The sequence below is a fragment of the Carassius auratus genome, chromosome 49 (genome assembly GCF_003368295.1).
Source record: "Carassius auratus strain Wakin chromosome 49, ASM336829v1, whole genome shotgun sequence".
NCBI classification, from domain to species: domain Eukaryota; kingdom Metazoa; phylum Chordata; class Actinopteri; order Cypriniformes; family Cyprinidae; genus Carassius; species Carassius auratus.
In genome coordinates, this window is record NC_039291.1 from 12,334,820 (window position 1) to 12,353,984 (window position 19,165).

The window sequence follows — 19,165 nt, forward strand, 5'->3', positions numbered from 1 at the left end:
GTATTTGGTCACATCAACAGCTAGGTTAGAGCCTTAAGTCAGGATTTATCTACTGTGATGAACTTCAGTCATTAGTTGGCTGCTGTAAACAATGACAATCAATGTGAAATCCCTAAATACTGAATGTGTTGTTCACATATTCTGACTTCCCAGTGAGTTCTCTGGCTTGATGAAATATGTCCAGCACATCACCATGGTTTGGCAACATTGTTCTCCAGCTACTGACCAATGACTCTGATATAGATGCTTTTAAAGATACAAAGTGCACTATGGCAGGATGATTTTAGTTGCTTGTGAAGGGGCCAGATGTTTCAGACTTGTCATTTTTGCTTTAGCCTGCTGCCTCCCCAGTGTGACACATGACAGATCTGGGTTATCCGTAGGGTTTCAGGTTCATGTATTTTCCGACTTCACCATCCGTTGAATACTTAGATTCTCTTTTAAACGTTTGAAGTTTTCTTTTCCATCTGTGCAAGTCATTGATTAAACTTGCATCCCGTTTCATAAAGAAAAAAAAACTGCTGGTTGAGTATTGGTAACAATAACTTTTGTTTGGTGTGGTTGTAGTGTTCTGTCTCTTTTTTTTTATTTTAATGTTGATGCTTTTTATAGGAATTGATCGAGGGAACACTGCAGAAATGCTGCGAGTCCACCTAAGCAGATGGCATTTGATATATCTAACAATTAAAACCTTGATTATTTAGTCTCTTTCCTGACAAGCTAATGATTGTTATTTGACCGTTTTGGGATAATTGTAAAAATATATATTTTTAATGGTTATTGTGACTTTATCTTTCACAATTCGGAATTTTCTCTTGCAATTCTTTTTTTCAGAATTGTAATATAAACTTTTAACATTTGACAAGAAAATACCATTTCAATCTTTAACATTATTTCAAATGTTCACATTTAATTCATTATTACTTGTTGATTCTTTGTAATTATTTGTGAAATGAACTTGCAGTTTCTGAGTGAAAATCTTTTTCTACTCCAAATATTTTCAGTGTAACACTAACATTATTGCTAATAATGTCCTCATAACAACGTTTACTCAGAGTACAGTTATGGGTATTTAGACCATGGGAACGCAGCGGTTCCTATTAAAAAGAAGTGCCCCCCTCAATTAAACTGGCAACAGAAGGCAATTACAGTCTCTGAGTTAAAGGCCTCACTCTAATCGAGCATTCTGGAGCGAGTCCACTGAATCTAATTCTCATTCAGACTTGAATGAGAGGGTTTGTATCTTATTCAAGGCCTCAGAATGAGTTATCCAAGACTCCCAACGTTGGCAAGCAGAGAGTCATTGGGTTTTGGCTGAGTAAAGACATTTCTTTCTTGTTAGGACCCATCGGCGATGGATGCCAGCGTTTACACTATGGATGTTATGGTAATGAGGTTAATATTGCATTTAGTTCTGTCTAGTGTATGTGTAACGTATGGATGCGCAGTCTTGCGATAATTGTTATTGATTTAGCTGTGCCGTATTAATGCAGTTGATACGATTATATTTGGCCAGCGTTAATTGTGTCTCATCTTTTATTCTGACTACAGCTGCTTTATTAGATTTGGAAGGGTAATGTATGTTTTACTGAAGGACAATTTTGCTTGGAGGCCTGTGTAACAGATAGTTATCCAAGCTAAATCTGTGATGTAACTAGGGATTTCGAAATAGAGCAGCTGTAAAGAAGGGTGTAGAAGGTGTACCGATCCATCTCCTCTAATTCTGTGTGGAGTCTTGATGGACCGTGGCCTGCTGTGATCCGAGGACTGACAGACACACACACAGCAACACTCATCACGGTCAGTCAAGGGGATCAAGGCAGAGCGACACCACAGATGGTTTAGTGCGTCAGGCATGACTGCTTTTATGGTGTCAAGTATTTACGGAGAAAGAATGGCACAAACAGCCTTCATATGTACTGGTGCTGCACAAATGAACAAAATAATATCGGATTTGTAAGATGGCCTAGTGCGATTCATTAAACTTCAATAAATAAATAAAAATAAACTGTATATAAAACTGTATATAATAATATAAATATATATCATTATTGTAATATAAAATTGGAAATATATATTAATAATAAAAGAATGATCATGATAACAAAATCATAATAAAAATAATACATATTTCAAATACAATATTATTGATTGTATTTATTTTAATAATATTTGTAATCTTAGGATTATTGTTAATAATTATAAACATTTTAAATGCATTATTAATTTATACATTTATGTATATATTTGTATTATTGCTATTGATAAGAAAGTGTATATAATATTCAATAAAGCATAATATTAAATAATAACAAATATAATTATTATATTAATATAATAATATAGTAATTTGACCATGTATTCCCTATAATAATATATTTAATATTATATGCATTGCATCAGTACTATTATTAATAATAATATTGATAGTCTTAATAATAAACTTTTCAAATATAAATAATATTAAAATATAAATGTATTATATTAAATAATAGTATCTTATTATTGTTGTTGTTGTTGTTTTTTTATCTGTAATATTATTATCTTATCAGTAATAAAACTAACTAAAACACTTGCTAGTTTTAGATTTTTTTTTTTTTTTTTTTTGGTCTTTTTTTGTCTTTTAGCAAATTTAGCAATATTTAGCAAACTAATTGCAATATGATTTTTTCCACCAAAAAAACATGTAGCCTTAATTTATATAATATAATAATGCACCCATTACCTCGTTTTCAACCTTGCATGCAACCCAGCATGCATTAGTCTCTGGCCATGTTCCTAGTCTGCACTTGCCAACAGGTTGCAATTAAAAGCTTTGTCACAGGTCTGCAGGCTCCTCAATCATGCTGGTGGTTCTGGCTGCCTTGCTCTCTGGCGTCTGGCTCCGCCGCATCCATCTGAACAGAAGGTGTGTGACAGCATCTCGAACTGAAATCTGCTAGGCCACGGAGTTCGTTGTGTGTTAAAGCCTCTTGGAAATGAAACTGCAAGCCATAAGGAGTGGAAGTGATTTGTTGGTGTGATGAAGTGTGTTTGAGAGACAGGCTATTTCAAATATTGGCCTGCTGTAAAATAATCATCATTACACAACAGTTGACGCCGGTCCTTGCATTTGATTGGCTCTAAGAGAGGGTAACGACTTTCTGAAGAGAAATGATCTAAATTGTCGCACAGGGTTTATGCTTTGACATAATTTTCTCTCAAATGTTGACAAAGCAACAGGACAAAAGAGAAACATTTCTACTGAATTACACCACCATTTCATTTTAGATGCATTCACACGGGTTCATTCGTTCCTTGTGCACACGATTATATAAGTAGCTTTTGATTATTAGAACCATTTGCCATTCAAACAGGTCAACATTTTCATTATTCAGATGCCAGATTCATGTATTATTTAAAGTGAAAAATCTGTATAAACAAGCAGCTGAAAAAGAAATCATTTTGTCAGCTGAGAACTTTCTCCCATCCTTCATTTTTGAGATGCTTGGTCTCAAGGGTAAGTTCATAAGAGGAAATGTTTCCCATGTCCTCATGGGGTTCACATAGGCTACGTTCAAGCTAGTGTTTTTTCATGAAAATGAAGATAAATAGATAAAGTAGAATTAAAATAGAATAGAAAGTGCTTGAGTTAGAGGGTCAAATAAAGATGGAACAGATGTGTTTTTAGTTGTTTCTTGAAGATGGCTATTCTCACTGAGGCTACATCCACACTGTCAGTTTTTGTGAGTGTTGAAATGTCCCATTCACGCAGCAACTTACAGTAGCTTCTCGAATACTGTTTGTATGAACATGCAACTGGAGTCAAGCCTTACCAGTTACCATATCAATAGTGACCAAAGTAATATCAAATATAGTGATGTCCATAAAACTTAAAATCGTCTTACTTTCTGACACGACAAGAGTTCACTCAAGCTGCAAGTTCATCCATCATATCTTGATTAACCGACAGCGGCTTTTATATTTGGGTGGAGTGTGGAGTATCTGAGACGCGCGCAGAACATAAAACTGACTGGAGCGGCTCCGGTGAAGACTGGATCTAAAAATTTTCAGATGACACATGGCTCATTTCTCCGTCACTGTAAGTTACTGAAATCACACATGAAAACACAGAACACTTGATAAACACACATTTGTGCACTGGGGCAGTTCTCTCTCACACTTTATGACATGACAGTCAACTAGATGCCTGTTCACAAACCCCGTGTTTTCCGAGAATGCAGTTGTGAGTCTCTTTAAATGCTAATGAGCTCTGCTCACGCCACACCTCTCTACCATGGAAGAGGAAAGGAGATTTGCAAAATATCCTAAAAAATATAAAGTCTGGAGGTGCAGCTGGATAACGAAGATTGGATTCTGATGCATCCTTGAGTTTGAACTTCTTGCCTTGAAGTCTGCCTAGAGTAAAATGGTTTCTGCAGACATAAACTAATTTAGGTGTATTCAGTGGCAAAAATGCCAAAACAAAACAAAATGAATCCACTGCGTCCTCAGTGTCTCTGATGTCAGGAGAAAATGAAGATGTTCACTTTTACATCCAACTACAAAACACCTGCATTGCTTACAAGACATTGTTGTCACTACAGCTGCTCGAGCGCAGAGAAAATGGAAGACAGCAACGGGTTGAGGGTAGAAATATGCTAATACGGGACAGTCTGTCAGCTGCCGAGGATGGGGCTTGAGCCATATGACATCATATTGCTCAGAAAATTAAAATGTCTTGATTATTTAGACTTGATTATTGTTTATGTTTTTATTTTACATTTTAATTAATATATTTAATTATTTAATATTTAATATTAATTAATATTCATTCATTACACACAGACTGATATATTTCAAATGTTCATTTTTTTTATTTTGATGATTATAACAGACAACTAAGTAAAATCCCAAATTCAGTATCTCAGATAATTTGAATATTGTGAAAAGATTCAATATTGAAGACTCCTGGTGCCACACTCTAATCAGCTAATTAACTCAAAACACCTGCAAAGGCTTTAAATGGTCTCTCAGTCTAGTTCTGTAGGCTACACAATCATGGGGAACTGCCGACTTGACAGTTGTTCAAAAGATGACCACTGACACCTTGCACAAGGAGGGCAAAACATAAAAAGGTCATTGCAAAAGAGGCTGGCTGTTCACAGAACTCTCTGTCCAAGCACATTAATAGAGAGGCGAAGGGAAGGAAAAGATGTGGTAGAAAAAAAGTGTACAAGCAATAGGGATAACCGCACCCTGGAGAAGACTGTGAAACAAAATCCATTCAAAAATGTGGTGGAGATTCACAAAGAGTGGACTGCAGCTGGAGTCAGTGCTTCAAGAACCACTACGCACAGACGTATGAAAGACATGGGTTTCAGCTGTCGCATTCCTTGTGTCAAGCCACTCTTGAACAACAGACAGCATCAGAAGCGTCTCGCTTCAAAAAGGACTGAACTGAAGCTGAGTAGTCCAAAGTTATGTGCTCTGATGAAAGTAAATTTTGCATTTCCTTTGGAAATCAGGGTCCCAGAGTCTGGAGGAAGAGAGGAGAGGCACACAATCCACGTCGCTTGAGGTCCAGTGTAAAGTTTACACAGTCAGTGTTGGTTTGGGTTGCCATGTCATCTGCTGGTGTTGGTCCACTGTGTTTTCTGAGGTCCAAGGTCAACGCAGCCGTATACCAGGAAGTTTTAGAGCACTTCATGCTTCCTGCTAGCCTGGTAATACCAGACTCTGCTACTTCACTTTGCTTCGTAGACAGAGTCTGGAATGGCATAATAGAGAAGAGTTTTCTCTCTCGCTAGTGGGCGCTTGTCTGAAGTTTAAAATCATTGGTTACCCGTAAGCCAATCAGATACGTTTAGTTATAACGTATGTTATGCGCCTGTACAGCCGCATCGAAGCACAGACATCATGCATCGAACTCAAATCTGTGATTGAATTTCCACTGTAAACCTGTTGTTAAACACTCTTCTTGTTCTGGCTTCAGTTTGAAAAAGAGTTGAATGTTCTCCATAACAGAGCGAATTGCATCCCGTGTCTCGTTTCCCATTTCCGCGGTCGTTTCGGTTTTCGATTTTTCTAACCTACAATTTAAAACTCGGTGCTTAGCATCTACGTCACGGCTCTCAGCCCGCCCTCTGCTCGTTGATTGGCCCAGCTGTTTTCAGACCGGTGGCAAACAGAAAGCTCTGACGCTGTATCAGACTGAGTACAGAAGCGAAATGAAATTGAGTGGAAGTAGGAAGTCTGACGTAGTCAGGCTAGCTTCCTGCTGCTGACCAAATTTATGGAGATGCAGATTTAATTTTCCAACAGGACTTGACCCCTGCACACAGTGCCAAAGCTACCAGTACATGGTTTAAGGACCATGGTATCCATGTTCTTAATTGGCCAGCAAACTCGCCTGACCTTAACCCCATAGAAAATCTATGGGGTATTGTGAAGAGGAAGATGCAACATACCAGATCCAACAATGCAGAAGAGCTGGAGGCCAATATCAAAGCAACCTGGGCTCTCATAACACCTGAGCAGTGCCACAGACTGATCGACTCCATGCCACGCCGCATTGCTGCAGTAATTCAGGAAAAAGGAGCCCCAACTAAGTATTGAGTGCTGTACATGCTCATACCTTTAATTTTCATACTTTTCAGTTGGCCAAGATTTCTAAAAATCTTTTCTTTGTATTGGTCTTAAGTAATATTCAAATTAGAGATACTGAATTTGGGATTATAATCATTATAATCATCAAAATTTAAAGAAATAAACATTTGAAATATATCAGTCTGTGTGTAATGAATTAATATAATATACAAGTTTCGCTTTTTGAATGGACTTAGTGACATAAATCAACTTTTTGATGATATTCTAATTACAGTATATGACCAGCACCTGTTTATGCAAAACCATGTAAAAGTGAATTTTGCATCCAATGTCCCCTTTAATCAATTACTGGCCACTGCATGAAAACAATTAATTACTTTAAATATCAGTGGCATCACTATGAAGAATATTTTAGTACAGTATCATATAAAATGAACAATTAACAGAACAGTTAACAGAACGGAACATCATGAAAATTTGTTGTTTGCTGTTTTTCTATTATGAAAATTAGAGAACAACAAAAACAACTCTGAGTTCCCTCACTTCACTCCATGTGATCTTTTATTTATTTGCTCCTAGATTCACTGCAAACATAAAAAGTTCTTCTTCATCGCCTCAGTGTATCCTTTTTTGTATTTCCCAGCAAAAAATAAATGATCTCATGCATAATCAAATGGGATAATCCTGCTACGTCGCCTTCTGTGACCATGCAGGTTCTTCTGCATTCAGATTCAGAAATGACCCAGACGTCGTCTTCCTGTTTATAGTTTATAGCTCGACCCTCTTGGTCCTTGAACAAGGACACTTGCTGTAAATATCTCCCATCACTCCAATGTCAACCCAGTCGTTTCCACTTTTTTAGGTAAATATTCCCAATGCCTGCTGTTCGATGCAGCCGCAGGATAACTGCATGACTCCCATGCAGTCCCCCATCATCAGACAATGATTGTCTGATGATGGGGGACAGCAGTGGGCAGCAAAAGAGTTTTCCGTAGGGGTAGGACGTTTTGCTGGTAAACACACAGAGGTTTTTCCATGACGCCTAGTGCAACGATCTACTGCTGATAAATAGACTTTTTTTGATGCAGGAAGCCCTCTAACAGTTTGTCAGGCTGCCACAGCAGAGGATCATGGGTCACAGCATGCTATGCCTGAAGGCGTCTATACAGTAGATGGGCAGTCAACCACAGCAGAGCTGATTTTAGCCAACCCCATCCCTATTCTCTCTCTTTCTCTCTTTTTTTCCCTCAACCTCTGGCCCAGCCAGGCACCGGCAGCATCGATCACAGTCCAGGAAATCCAATATTCTGCACCAGTCTCATTCCCACCATGTGCCTGTACGAAGTCATTTGTATTCTTTCTAAGTATAAATAGGAAATCTTTATAATAATGATGGTCTAAAGGGTGGGAAGCGGTATCCCGGTTAACCTTTGATCTGAGATCTGGGAGAGCAGGAAAATACATCTGCATTTGTGTGAAGTGGCACCCTCAGTTCACCCCAGTCTGCTGTATTTTTCCTGCCAGCGATGTTGGGTTGTTATGAGACGAGAGATGTTGGGGCTTCGCAATTATACTCTTACATCTCAATTCTACTATATCAGGCAGAGGGAAAAGCATTAAAACTATGCATCACACAGTATTTACCCTGTAAAAGTGAACTTAGAAATGAAAGTAATTGTTTGAATGGCTTTTGAGTCTATGCAAATTGTTCCCTTTATTTGCATGTTTGTACAGTATATGGCTTGTTTTCTATGAGAAAATGTCATGGGGATTGAGGTGTTCAAATGTATTAATAATATCACATGAATACTCATGAGGCAAAAAAAAATAAAAAATACCTTAAAATGCCACACACAGACATCAACATATCTGAAAGATTATTTTAATATGGGAACAAACTCTTAATGTCACAAGACCAGTTTCTAAATGTTAACATCTTGAACAACATGAAAATAAAATTAGCAAGCGTTAGAAATGCAACATTATAAATTATTTCTGGCCTAGTTCATGCTGTGAAGAGAGTAGATGAGACTAAAACACAAAGCAAGTAGATCTAATCAGAAAGACTCAGAGGGAAGATGAACATTCGCATGGGATTTATTTATTCAGTAAAATATTAACAGATGGTAGTGAGTTACAATGATAATAGTTGTATAGAAAAGTTATTTAGCATAGGCTCCTTCTTTAATCCTAATCATGGGGATGCAGATTCGGTGGATCCTGCCTGAAAATGAAGGTGGGTATAGACAGGGCCAACTTGGTGGTGGTGGGGAAGATGGAGGGGAAAGTCAGTGTCATCGACTGCAAAATGAAAGAAAATTCAGTGCTTATATACTCCAGGTGTCAAGCACTGATTGGCCAGATCTATTAATATGAATGAATGATGTTGCATTAGAGTCTTTCTAACAGACCGTGCACTTGCAGCTTAATATCTGTTTAAACTAAAAAGACAAAATAATAATTGAATGTGTTAAATGAATGAAGGATGTATTAGTATTTGTTTCAGCAGGATTTACTGCTATGTACAGTATTCATTACATGCATAGCGTGTGAAATATGATTGTAAGAGTGACTCCAACTTATTTTTCTTATTTGCAGTTCAGGAGATGAGCAGTATCGCTGGAACACCCAAGGTAAATGTCATAATTTTGTAATGATTCTTGAACTTTTCCTTTTTTTTAATGTAGATTTCATAACTACACTGAATTAGTAGGGCTGCAGCATGTAGGATATTTGCATTATCTTTATGACTTTTCACATAAAAATGTGTTTTACACACATTATTGGTCTGGATAGAAGAATTCAAACATTTTAAAATATATACATTGCATTATACAGTTTTTTAAACAGCATTTATAGTATATATTATTAATTATGATTCATTTAAAAATTAATTGTTGACTATTTTCATTTCCAAATTTTATCAGTTTATTTATTTGATTCGCTGTTGCAGCTCTAGTGTGCTTGCTTTAATCGTGTTTAACCCAAAAAAAGCGAGGCTGATTCACTCTCATGTGTCTAAAGAGTGATGAATCCCAGCTTAGCATCCTGCTCTCTGGCCGTATGGGTGCTACTCCAGTTGAGAGGTTAATCTTATGTCTCGGGGAGCATGTGTAACCCTTTATCCCTTGGCAACGTACACCACACTGACCTGGGAAGATTTAGCATTCAGTTCTGACACAGAGCAAGCAGCACGCCGATTAACAGCGTCATCCTAACAGCCAATTAAGTTCAATCTCAGCCTGTTTGGATGCTTAGTGAGCAAGTGATGGGAAAAGGTCAAGAGGTCAGAGCCCAAGTCTGACGAATGAGGCTTCAGGAAGTGTTTGTAGTGTACAAGTGATTGACCTCCTCCCTGTTTATTCCAGATGGACAGAAAGATATTGAGGAGGAACTAAACACAGGTCTGGAACTGGTGGACTCATGTATCCGCTCCCTACAGGAGTCTGGGATCTTGGATCATCAAGAATACACCACAGCTGATAGTGAGTATATCCATCACAATTGCTTATTCATGGTTTTGTGTGTGTGTGTGTGTAGTAGTAGTAGTACCTCCTGGGTTTGCTTTATGTAAGTGTTTTGTCCGTTAAAGAAACAAAATCCTAATCCTACCAATTAGCGAAAATATTTTCACCATTGATTTAAACTTGACGTTCTGTCTGAGAGTCACTCTTTTGATGTTTACGTTCACTCAAAAGGACATTTTTTGAAAAAGGAGGTGTGTGTGTTCAGTGGGCGGGTTCCTAAACAGCAGCTGTAACACTGACAGTGTATATGGTAACTGGTGCATCAAGGAATTTAATGCTAGTTATTGCAATAACATGAAAGTTTTTCCAGACGAAGCCTTTAGGCAAACAAAAAAGGAGAATGTTGACTCTGTACACAATTGCACAACATTTCTAATCTCAAAAATGGCACAGTTGTTCTAATTATGTTTGAAAAAAATGTCTTTGTTCTTTCCTCTTACAAGGTGCAACATATATTTCAAATATGTTGTCAGACATAATGTGTGTGGCTTATTAAAGCTTGAAAATTGTGAACGGAGTAATATTTTTTTCTGCATAAATAAATTTTGGAAGCTTTTCACATGCTTATTGAGCAATCTAATGTACTGATGCAAAAACATGCTAACATGCAAAATATAATATAATATATCATGTAATAATCAGTTCATACATTTAAGTACTGAATACTAGGTAGCTGAATAATGTGCAGCAATTTTAACAATATCTTCTTGACACATTGAAAGTCAGGAAACAGCCTTTTTTCACATCTATAATTGTAAAAGGCAACCGTTTGTCTCACTTTGTATCTGCAGTTTGAACATAACTGAGAACATCTGTCAAGATTAATGTTATGTACGTTGCTTTTATTATGTCAGTTCTGATAATTAAGCTGCCTGTTATGCTGAGCATTGCACCCAAAGCATTTTATTTAGGGATGGTAATAAAATTTATTTTTGTCATTTTTGTGAAACTACATCTGGCTGCATGCCATGTTAAATTAAGACAGCAGAACTGGAAGGTGTGTGCCAGAACAAACAGAAGTCTGTTGTTATAAATATACTTAGAATTGTGGTCTGTTGTGGGCAAATAACTCTCCATTATATGCAAATAAAACCCAATAAAGAGATGGAAAGTCTGACAACTATTCACCCTCATTCTGAACTTGTTTGACTTAATTTATTTTGCCGAACACTTTAGAATATATTTAAACACTGGAAATCCAGCATTGTTTGGACCCCACCATTATTAAAAATATATCCTTTTGGGGAAAAAAATGAATGTACTGTAAATAGTCAGAGTGAGTAAATGATGAAAGAAGTTTTTCAGTGAATTCTTTTTCATGTTTTTCTTTCCCTGTCAGTAAAATGTAGCTTGTGGCAATTTTCCAGGTTTTAGTACAAAAATGTAATTTAAAAAAAAAAAAAAAAAAAAACTTTGAAATTCAAATGTAGTTTTTTCCCCAAGCTTGAATAATAATAATAATAATAATAATAATGTAGAACACTGTAAAAAAATGCTACTGCAATTAGTTATAACAACTTCAAAATTGTTGAGATAACATAATTAAATTAAATTAAATAATTAATAGTTAATTAAACCAAAGTTAACTAAATGTATAATTTTAAGTTGAACTTAAACAACTTGACACAAAACATTATTACTTTATTCTAATAATGAATTTTAAGTTGTTATAATTAATTGCAGCAATCATTTTGTACAGTGTATGATTTACTTCTCAAACAACTTTCACTCAGAAATTGTTTGTAAATTTTACAAATAATTACAAAGAAACAGCAAGTAACACATTACAAGACATTTTGAAATCAAGTCTGAAATGGTATGTTTTATTTACAATGTTTATGTACATGTTTTTATTAAAAAAAAAAGAAAAAATTCCACAGTCCGTATTTTTTTTTTTTTTTTTTTTAAATAAGATTATACAGTAGATGATGATGATGTATGTTACCTGTGCAAAATTAACTAGAATTCATAAATCTCTGAATGTCAACTTGTTTTTTTCTGTGATAAATTGTAACTTTACCACCCCTTCCCGCATTTCACCTTTTTTTTTTTTTTTTTGGCAGAGATTAACAACACATAGGCTTAAGCTGTTTTATGAAAGGATACGTTACTTTACCGTCTTAATCTCCTCCCAGAAAGTTGAATGTCATTGATCTTTTTTTCAGAGGTCAAAGTTCCTTTTAAATAAGTTATTGACTTTGCGCTTTCTGTTAAGGTCGGTGAGAAGAGAAAAGTGCCACAGGTTTTTGCAGTCCAATTCCATCTTTAAATTGAAATAATCCAAACAGATAACACCTTTGCCAAATAGACATCCCTTCCACAACATTCTCCGGGCTTCAGGCGTTAGAATACCACAGCTGAACATAACAGTCCATGAATTATGTATTGAAACTAAGTATGTTTACTATAACGGGCTGAAATTACGGTGAGCCTCTAACATTCCGCTAAGGACAGAGTGGCTTTCAATAATTGATCTGATAGCGAGGTGAGTCGAGATAACGTAGCTGGAGCGCTGCGGAGGTGTCTGATGTGGACACGCTTTTCCGTATATTATCTGATAGCCAACAGACATTGGCCTCTGTGATCCAAAGGCTTTATTCTTTGAATGGAGCTTGTCCCTGACTTGTTCAGAATGCATTAGTGATCTAAGCATACAGGAATAAGAAAAAGATTGATGTCTTGAAGGCATCGGTGTCTCAGTGTCTGCTATGTGTAATGTCAGCCTTTTATTTCTTTCCATATGATTATATTATATATCCATGTCGCCCTTTTTCTCGTATACTGAGTCAAAGCAGCACAATGATTCCACTCTTGTGAGTTTTGTAAAAGAACATAAACAAAATAGATCCCTCATGAAATATTTCATTATATAGATAGCAAAAAATGAGAGGTACTGCCTCTGGTTATCTCTTATAGAACAGTCCATGCTCTTCTGTGATGGGATTATATATTTCTATTTTCTATAAGTTTTATTCCATCCATTGGTTAATTTAACAGTCTGGAATTACCTGAAATGCTGTCAAGCACCTTCTTGACACCATGGCGAATGACACAACAGTAATTAATCAAATTTCCCTGCATCTATTTATTCAGTTATTAAATTTTGGGGTGAATTTGGCTAAGGATGGTCTTGCTAGGCACAGATTTCCCAGTCAGTTAACCATTGATTATTTTACGGACATTTTAAACAAAACGCAAAGTGTTTATTATGTACTTATGCTGCTCATATTTTCAAGATAACTATATAAAATACTAATTCATAATGTTATTGTTGTGTTAACTAAAATTTAGTTTGGAGAAAAATGATGCACATTCCTAAATCATAATTGTTTTACCAGTGGAATCCAGTATCACAGTGAACATGCTGTTAGGCACACTCTTTTATTTAAAAATTAATTAAACATTGGTATAATTATTAAACAAATGGCATATTGCCTTAAATAAAAAATTAAAATTCATCTTAATTTAAGCATTGCTTAATTATTGAAGTAAACAAGGCACAATAATTAAATAATTAAATTAAGAGGAGGTTTTGTTGTTGTTGTTGTTGTTGTTTTTCTCTTTAATATTTTTTTTATTTATTTTGTTAATAGGGATAAAAGGGGTATTTCTGTATTATTTGCTCCATACTCATTTACTCCTCCTTATGTTGTTCCAAAACTGTATGAATTTCTTTTCTTTTCTTTTCTATTAAACACAAAATAAGATATTTTAGTGTTCCAAAAATAGTTTCACATGGACTTCTATTGTATTTTTTTTTATTCATACAATGCAAGTCAATGGGAATCAAAACTGTTCTGACATTCTAAGTCATACAGGTTTAAAACTACATGAGGGTGAGTAAATAAGACAATTTTCATTTTTGGGTGGACTATTGTTTTAATGCATATATATATGTATATATATATATATATATATATATATATATATATATATATATATATATCCAACGAAATCCAACCACTCTGTTTTAAGGAGTTGAATGAGAGCACTGTGAATTTCTTGGGCAGGCTTGAGTGAGGATGGGGGAAAGTCAGATGTTTAAGAGCTGTGTAAGTGTCATACACTAGGTGAGGAGCTATATTTAGAGTCACTGTTGTGATGCTGTAGCTGCAGCCCCTTTAGACGTACTGCTTCAAATGAGAGAATGATTCCCAAGAGGCTAAAATATATAACATGCACAAAAACATACATACAGTATGCATACAAAAGAGAGAACACGCCACATTTGTATATTAGCATGAGTGACAGGGATATATTGCCTGATTGTTAGTCATTTAGTTATCAATGCTTGCCAATTAATTCTTGTTAATTCAACATTCTTAACCTACATTTGGTTAACTAAAGCTGCATTGCATTTCTCAAGTCTGATCAGGGATTTTCAGATCAATGGGAACATAAATGGGAGCAGCAGGCTATTATGGACTCGAATAATGCACCAATTTTCTTATCTCTCCAGACCAGCTTGATGGATCTGTCTGATACTGGAGCCATACATTATTGTGTAGAACGAGGAGAGCAGACAACATCCTCCTCCTGAGAAACCTGAGATGTTTTTACTTGAGCTGATTTTAAAGGCACAGTGTTTTGTATGCGTTGGAAAAATATATATATATATATATTTTAACTGTATGTTTCAGGAGCAGCTAATCTCTGATTGAGACTGGTAGTCCAAACATGAGCTTGCTGAAAGCTGAGGTCATTGAGGGTTGATAGCATCTTGACAAACTATGAATTGTTGATAGAATCACGCAGTCGGGTCACTGCTGTTTATCTGTGTAATCTGACAGGAATGGACATTCTCGACATTCAAGGGACACACATGGTATAATTATTTTTTTAAATTATCAATAATTATAGTATTATATTAAATAAAATGTATCATTTAATATAATATATAAAATAAACTTAATTAAATTGCTCCTAATCCTGTAATAAAATAAAAAATTTAATAGTAAAAAATTAAACCAAAATTGGTGAACGATAAATGATAAATTAAATGACTGATAACTCTGATAAATGTAATCAAATTCGACAAATATTGCTGTAAATTATTTCATATATTGTAATAGAAAATAATTTAGTCTGCTTTCCTGCAATAAAATAAAATATTATTTTAAACAAACAAACAAATATTTAAAATATTCTGATTTATCTATCCATCCATCTATCTATTATGCCATTGTTTTAACATTTATGTAGAGGGATTTATGTATTGTAGAGTGTATAATTTATATAAGTTTTTCTACTTAAAAATGTCACATTTATTCCAGTGTTACTTGCTGTTTCTTCATAAATGTTTGTGGGATTTACTAGCAATTTCTCAGTTTTTATTTCCTTATTTTTTCCCCGTAAGTATATAAGTGTAATTTCAGTTGATGGCATGTTCTAATGTTGAGAGGCTCTTAACTAGTCTCTGATTAGTCACATGCCACTTACTGCTCGGATGATTCGTTCAAATCTTCATGGATGTTAAAAGTATTCCAAAAAATAAGTGTTTTAGTTTAAAAAAGTTAAAAGTTGGCTCAAGTTGGTTTAATTGTTGATGAATTTGTATATATTCTGTTTGTGTTGGATGGATTTTTTTATTTTATTTTTTTTTGTAAAAAACTTTACTTAAAACTTTGTATTTATGATGCAATGCCAGTGTACCTGTCAACAGAAGTTTATGCGGAACATCAAGGACCACAGAAAAAACAAGTTTTTAACTTTATTGTTTCATCCTTGATGAATTGTGTGTATTTCACTACTTTTTTTGTTTTTGGTCAAATAAATCAAATCAAATTAAAAACAAATCAGCAAAGATGACACATTTTTAAGGGGATTCTGTGCCTGTTAGTTAAGACCATAACCACGAACTTATTAAACAATTTATCTATTGATGTTTGCACATTTTTGTTTTTATAGTTGTTAATAAAAATGTTGAAGTTTGGATCAAAATACCAATTGTTCTAGTGTTTTGAGGACTGTTCTGGATCAATTGTCCTCATGCCCAAACCTAGTTCTCCCTGCACTTCAGCAGTTTGCTGACACCCCCACACAAACATTTAAACACTTCATTTTTCTCAGTTTCTCTCTTCTTGCACATTCCTCTCCTTGAGTTTTCTCTTGTCATTTTAATCCCCATCTCTCATGCTGTCTTTCGCTTGCTCGTTCTTTCCTCTATTTCACTCCTCCCCTTCTAATAAATTATGTATGCCATTTCTGCCAGGCTGAGGGCTGCATCGCTGCCTTGCTGAAATTGCTCTCTCTCTCTCTCTCTCTCTCGCTCTGGCGCTCTGCACACAGGACCGAGTCTGCTCTCTCAGAGCTCACTGCAGCTCAGCTCGAACCCAGAGGGCTCCCTCCAGTACTCCGCCAGCTACCATAGTAACCAGACCCTGGCCCTGAGTGACTGTGTGTCCGTACTTCAATCTCAGAAGCCTCAGCCCCCTCCACGCTCCAGCGGGCAGCCCGGAGGAGCCGTGCACAGCTACAACCAGGTGACTGCTGCTTCTTCCCTCTTTTTCTCCGTAAATCATTATATATCCATCTTTAGGTTTTGTATTTTCAGTCTCTCTTGATCAGAGACTTTATGGTGGTGGCGGGGGGGACTGGTACTATCCTGGGCTCCAGCTGGGATCATATTTCAGGCTGCTGCCTAAAAAGTGATTTTGAGACCTGATTAAAGCAATTAACTGCAAGACCAAATCATTTGTTAGCAGTCGCCAGCGGTACTGCATTGCATCGAGCAGCGAGCGTGTGCGCGAAAAACTTTGTCATTATCCAGAGAGTTAAATTGTGCCCTGTTGATGAGACCGTAATTACACCAAACCCTGCAGGGTGGTTTCTCCCAACTTTCATTTCTTTAAAATAAGTCTCTTGCACCTGCTACGAGCTACAAATGTTCTGGTAAAAAGGTACGGTTTCTGTTCAGACTACAAATATTTCATTTCCTCCATTTTCGCTAAGGAACTGACTTATTTAATGCATGCAAATGGCAGAAGAAGAGCTCGAGCGGTCGGTCACGATAAAGCTGACATTGGCAGATCCTCTCTCGCTCGCTCACCCTCCCTTCTGCTCTCTTCTCTCTCATCCTTTGACAGTTTTAATGAACACATAGGCCCTCTGTCTTCTAATGAAAGATACCCAGCGTCCTCGCCCTTCCGGACTTGTTTCTGAGAGAGTCGAGGGGGGCTCGCTGCAAAGATTCTTTAAAAACATTCTCATTTTAAATGAATGCACTTTCACATTTTACTGGCTTCCAAGTGTGCTTGCTTTATATTGAAAGCAGAAACAGCATGGTGTTTCTTTCTGTCCTGTGTTTATTCGGACTGTCGGCTTGATTCTGTGGAAGGTAATCTAAAGAGGGCTTGTCTGCTCTAGGATGGGTTTATATAACGTGACGCATCAGTTAGGTGCTTTTATGTAGATATTTTTAACACCACTTGTTCCCTAAATAATTTATCCACAGCCGGAACCAGTAACAGTCTCTTCAAGTAGGTGTTCCTCTGCTCTCTATGCCGGGAAGTGGTTCCCCCTCTGAGCGAGAGAGAGAGATGGAGAGATAGAGGAATGATAGTATAATTGCATTAGACCTTGGTATAACATGATATTGAGCTATTAAATACCTTTTTTAAAATCTTTACAATCCTATCTTGAGAATGTTGTTTTTTTTCTTCTTCAGAGGATTCTTCCATCTCTTCCGTTTCATTCATTAAAATCTTATCAGGAGAAGCAGAACAATGGTGGAAATAAAGATTAAAGTTACAACCGAAAGGCTTTTTGTAGACCTTTTTACATTCTTCAATCTATTCTCTAGTTCCTTATAGTAAACCATCTCCAAACAGGGCTTCAGGATATCTAGAATCAATATATGCTGAACTAAAGACTATATCAAGAATGAGGCGATTAAGACTTTTGTTTTGTACAAACGCTGTCCCATGTGAAGCTTGAGCTTACAACCACTAGATTATGTCTACATTTCAGCAGGACAAAGGACATCTGATGTATTTATTTATTGTTTATAATTTTTTATTACATTTTTTTTTTTTCATTTTACAGTGTAAAAAAAATCAGTAAGCAGTAGAGAGAGTTTATGTTTATGATTGTTGTTTATTTAATTTATCTTTCAAATTGATGTATAATCATTATTAACTTTATTAGTTGTGCTAAAATTTTGACATTCAAATCCCTACCTGGCCAAATCATAATCACCCAAGATTTTAAGGTGAATTCAGGTAAATGACAGTACTTTGTCCCTATCTCAATGACAAAAGTGGTCCAATTTTCTGAAATCGGCCTGTAGCCAACTCAACAACTTGTGAAAACTTCTTGATAAGGGGATTGTTAATCTGAATAATCTTTTATAATCGTTTATGAACACAGCATATAGACAAACAGAGCTAGCTTAAGCTTTAAATGTCATACACTTTTCCAGCACAATCATTCTCTCCGTCTTCAAGACCTTTGCCTCATATTTATTCAACTTTCTAGACTCTTTGAATATTATTGCCTTATATCAATGCAATGAAAGGGGAAAACGCTCAGCTAAGCCCCAACACACACACATACACTGGAAAATGCACTGACTGCCAGTTGAAAATAACTTAATTTATTCTGAATAAGAATAATCAGGTTTCATGCTTTCTGTAAATGAGAAACAGTGGAACCAATGTTTCATTGTAATCACCCACAATCGTTATGGTGATTATGAGGAATCTAAAGGAAGACATGTTTATTCACATGCTTGGCACTGTGCCAATCTTAATTTGCCTTGGTTTATCTGCGCACGCCTGCCCTTCTGAATTACAGCCGATGCAACATCCATTGACATAAGGTGTGGTGATCCCGTGAGGAAATGTGACATAAGGTCGTGCATGTGTATGCAATAACTTCCATTTACAGGCTTTTTTATTGCGTTTAGGATACATGCTTCATCCATTACTTTCAAGGGAATTATTATGATTTTCAAGGCATTCTGAGAAGAATTTATGCCCTTGTCTCATATTATCATCTGAATATCAAGTAAACCACCTTAAAGGGATAGTTCACCCATGTCATGCCAAACC

General features: G+C 35.9%; 1 protein-coding gene across 4 annotated transcripts in view; it reads left to right on the plus strand.

Moving 5' to 3' along the window:
* LOC113066243 (catenin delta-2-like) overlaps window positions 1-19,165 on the plus strand; it is a 291,904-nt gene that overhangs the window by 151,329 nt on the left and 121,410 nt on the right. For all 4 annotated transcript variants that reach the window (XM_026238062.1, XM_026238064.1, XM_026238063.1 and 1 more), the window contains 3 exons: window positions 9,187-9,221; window positions 9,957-10,073; window positions 16,404-16,597. In XM_026238062.1, coding sequence (XP_026093847.1) covers window positions 9,187-9,221; window positions 9,957-10,073; window positions 16,404-16,597 — 346 coding nt within the window. The remainder of the gene's footprint in view (window positions 1-9,186; window positions 9,222-9,956; window positions 10,074-16,403; window positions 16,598-19,165) is intronic.